We start from the raw sequence: 2,500 nt of genomic DNA, 5'->3' as shown, positions 1-2,500 counted from the left end.
CGTAAACCTGAACTCTGCAGCTGCTGTCACACCTGAGACATCCTGCATCCGGCCAGGAGCCTCCTCCTGCTCCTCCTGCTCCTCCTGCTCCTAGCAGCCGACACACGGCCCCTTCAAAATAAAAGCTCCTTTCTGTAACAAACTCTAATCAGAGTGCAAAGACACACACACACACAGCTGCCCTGAACACACCGATCGATGGCAGCTCCAGTTTCACTGACAGCTCTGAACACTTTCACACTTTGAGCTCCTGAACGGCACAAAAACACGGCAGCTGCTGCTCTGCAGACACACACCGAAAACACTGATATTATTGATAACAATTCAAATATTAAATAAATGTTCGTGCTCCAGCCAGAAGGACAGGAGGAACTGTGTCTCACAGGGAGCGCTCCGGCAGGGTTCTCCGTGACCCCGCGGAGGCCCCGAGCCTCACACCGGAGCCCGAGCCTCACACCGGAGAACCAGCCTCACACCGGAGAACCAGCCTCACACCGGAGAACCAGCCTCACACCGGAGAACCAGCCTCACACCGGAGAACCAGCCTCACACCGGAGAACCAGCCTCACACCGGAGAACCAGCCTCACACCGGAGCCACACACCGACCACCGTCTCCTCCTCTGACATCTGAAGCACATTTTCTGCGGCTTCTGCTGGAGGACCACATGACTGTAGCGCCCAGCACGGTGCAGTCAGACAGGAGGTTTCTGAGCGCGCTCCGTTTGAACGTCGGCAGCGGCTGGGCTTTTTATGAGGCGTTTAGAGGCGGTCTGAGGGTCTGTAAATAAGAGCTTTGTCCTGTTTACAGATGCATTTTATAAAACCACATTTCAGTGTGATTCAGGCTCAGAGAGGATTTTCTGGTGCTCGGGGTGAAGACACGCTTGGTCCAAACATCGCTGGACTCTGCCGAGTGTGATCAGAACATTGATTCATAACGTTATTTAAATTAATTTGTCACCACCGTCACAGACAGGCCAGCTCCTGACTGGAGCTCTGATCCTGTCTGCAGACTGAAAAACATCCGAAATCTAAAATCCTCTTTTTACTTTTACATTTTAAACAGATGATTTTTATTTTCCCGTCAGCGTCTTGATTTATTTTATTTAATCATCAGGGTCTGGTTTAAGAAGGATTTCTGTTTTTGGGGCTGATCAATAATCGAAGCTGAGTGTTTCTTTTGTCCTGTTCATAAAATAAAGGCAGCTGCTGCTGACCATCAGCTCAGTGTTTCTGAAGTTTGATTTTATTCTGTGTCTGTCCCGTTTTTAAACTTTCTTTTTTTTTTGCTGCAATTTTCTAGAATAAGATTTAAAATCTGTGAATTCACAGAAACATTTTCAAAGCTCACAGCAGCCTGAATCCACCTCTCACACACACACACACAGACACACTCACACACACACACACACAGGTCCGTCAGCCACAGAAACCTCCATGTTCAGAGGAAATCTTTTATTCCTGCTCTGCCTGATCTCTTCCTGTTTGCAGGTCAGAGAATAAAACATGTGCCTGGATGTTTTCAGGGTGGACTGTGGTGATGGAGGAGCTGACTGTTCGTCTTCGATCAGAGAAGAATTAATGGAATAAAAATAAACCTAATGAAATCAAACTAAATTCAGCAGAGTGTGTGTGAACATGTGAGCGTGTCCCAGCAGCTCTGTGGGTTAAAAGCAGCTGTTTAATGTTAAATAATAATAAATAAAAATGGACAAAATTAATAAAGTTTTTTCTGGAGTTTAAAGAGCGTTTCCGGTGAGGATGAGGATGAAGACGCCGCAGCTGCCGCAGCATTGATTTATTGGAGCAAAGCTTCACCTGCGAGGCGCGCGCTCCGCGCTCATTATAACGTCATATTTTACCCGGAATTTACCTGCGCGTGGGTCAGATTATAATCCGAGCGTTTGTGAAATTTAGACAGAAAATCCCGGAGCTCAAACAGGAAGTTTAATTTTTCCTTAAATCTTGATTTGATTTTTTTCTCTGAATTATTTAATAAAAACTTTTTTAATTCGACCTTCAGGATTTATTGTGCGTGTTTTTTATGAATTATTTCAGTGACCCGAACCTTAATTATTCTGTATGAACAGCGCGCGCGGCGGCGGCAGCCTCGCGCTCTCCGCGCGCGGCGTGTTTGTCAGATTTAGAATAAATGAATAATCATCGCGCGTGGCTGTAAACATTCGTTTAAGCGCAGTTTTTGGTGTTTGCACGCGTGGACGTGGAGCCCGAGCCCGGCGGAGAGGCGGCGGCCGCCCCGCGCGCAGCCCGCGCAGCGGCGACTTTCTGCGGCGTAGAGTGAGCGTGAAAAGCCGCAGAAAGTTTGCGGCTTTTCACTCAGATTCTCTCTGTTAGAAAGTCAAACTCCCGCCGCCGCTCTGCCGCACACTTCCACCTCCACGCGGAAAGTCGCGGGTTGTGTTGTTTTTACCTCTGGGCCGCTGTGTTGGCGTCCAAAATCCCTGCGCCCTGCATCCAGGAGCGGACCGGGGTCATGCC

At 48.4% G+C, this 2,500-nt stretch overlaps 1 protein-coding gene across 1 annotated transcript in view; it reads right to left on the bottom strand.

Moving 5' to 3' along the window:
- Positions 1-2,500, bottom strand: part of LOC114443081 (transcription factor COE3-like) — a 79,091-nt gene that overhangs the window by 75,893 nt on the left and 698 nt on the right. Inside the window, exon 1 of the mRNA XM_028416984.1 lies at positions 2,433-2,500. This exon is cut by the window's right edge and continues 698 nt beyond it. Within this exon, the coding sequence (XP_028272785.1) occupies positions 2,433-2,500 (68 nt within the window). The remainder of the gene's footprint in view (positions 1-2,432) is intronic.

Source organism: Parambassis ranga, chromosome 10 (assembly GCF_900634625.1).
Source record: "Parambassis ranga chromosome 10, fParRan2.1, whole genome shotgun sequence".
Taxonomy (NCBI): domain Eukaryota; kingdom Metazoa; phylum Chordata; class Actinopteri; family Ambassidae; genus Parambassis; species Parambassis ranga.
The sequence above is the reverse complement of the archived record's forward strand: the minus strand, read 5'-3'. Positions and strand labels throughout refer to the sequence as shown.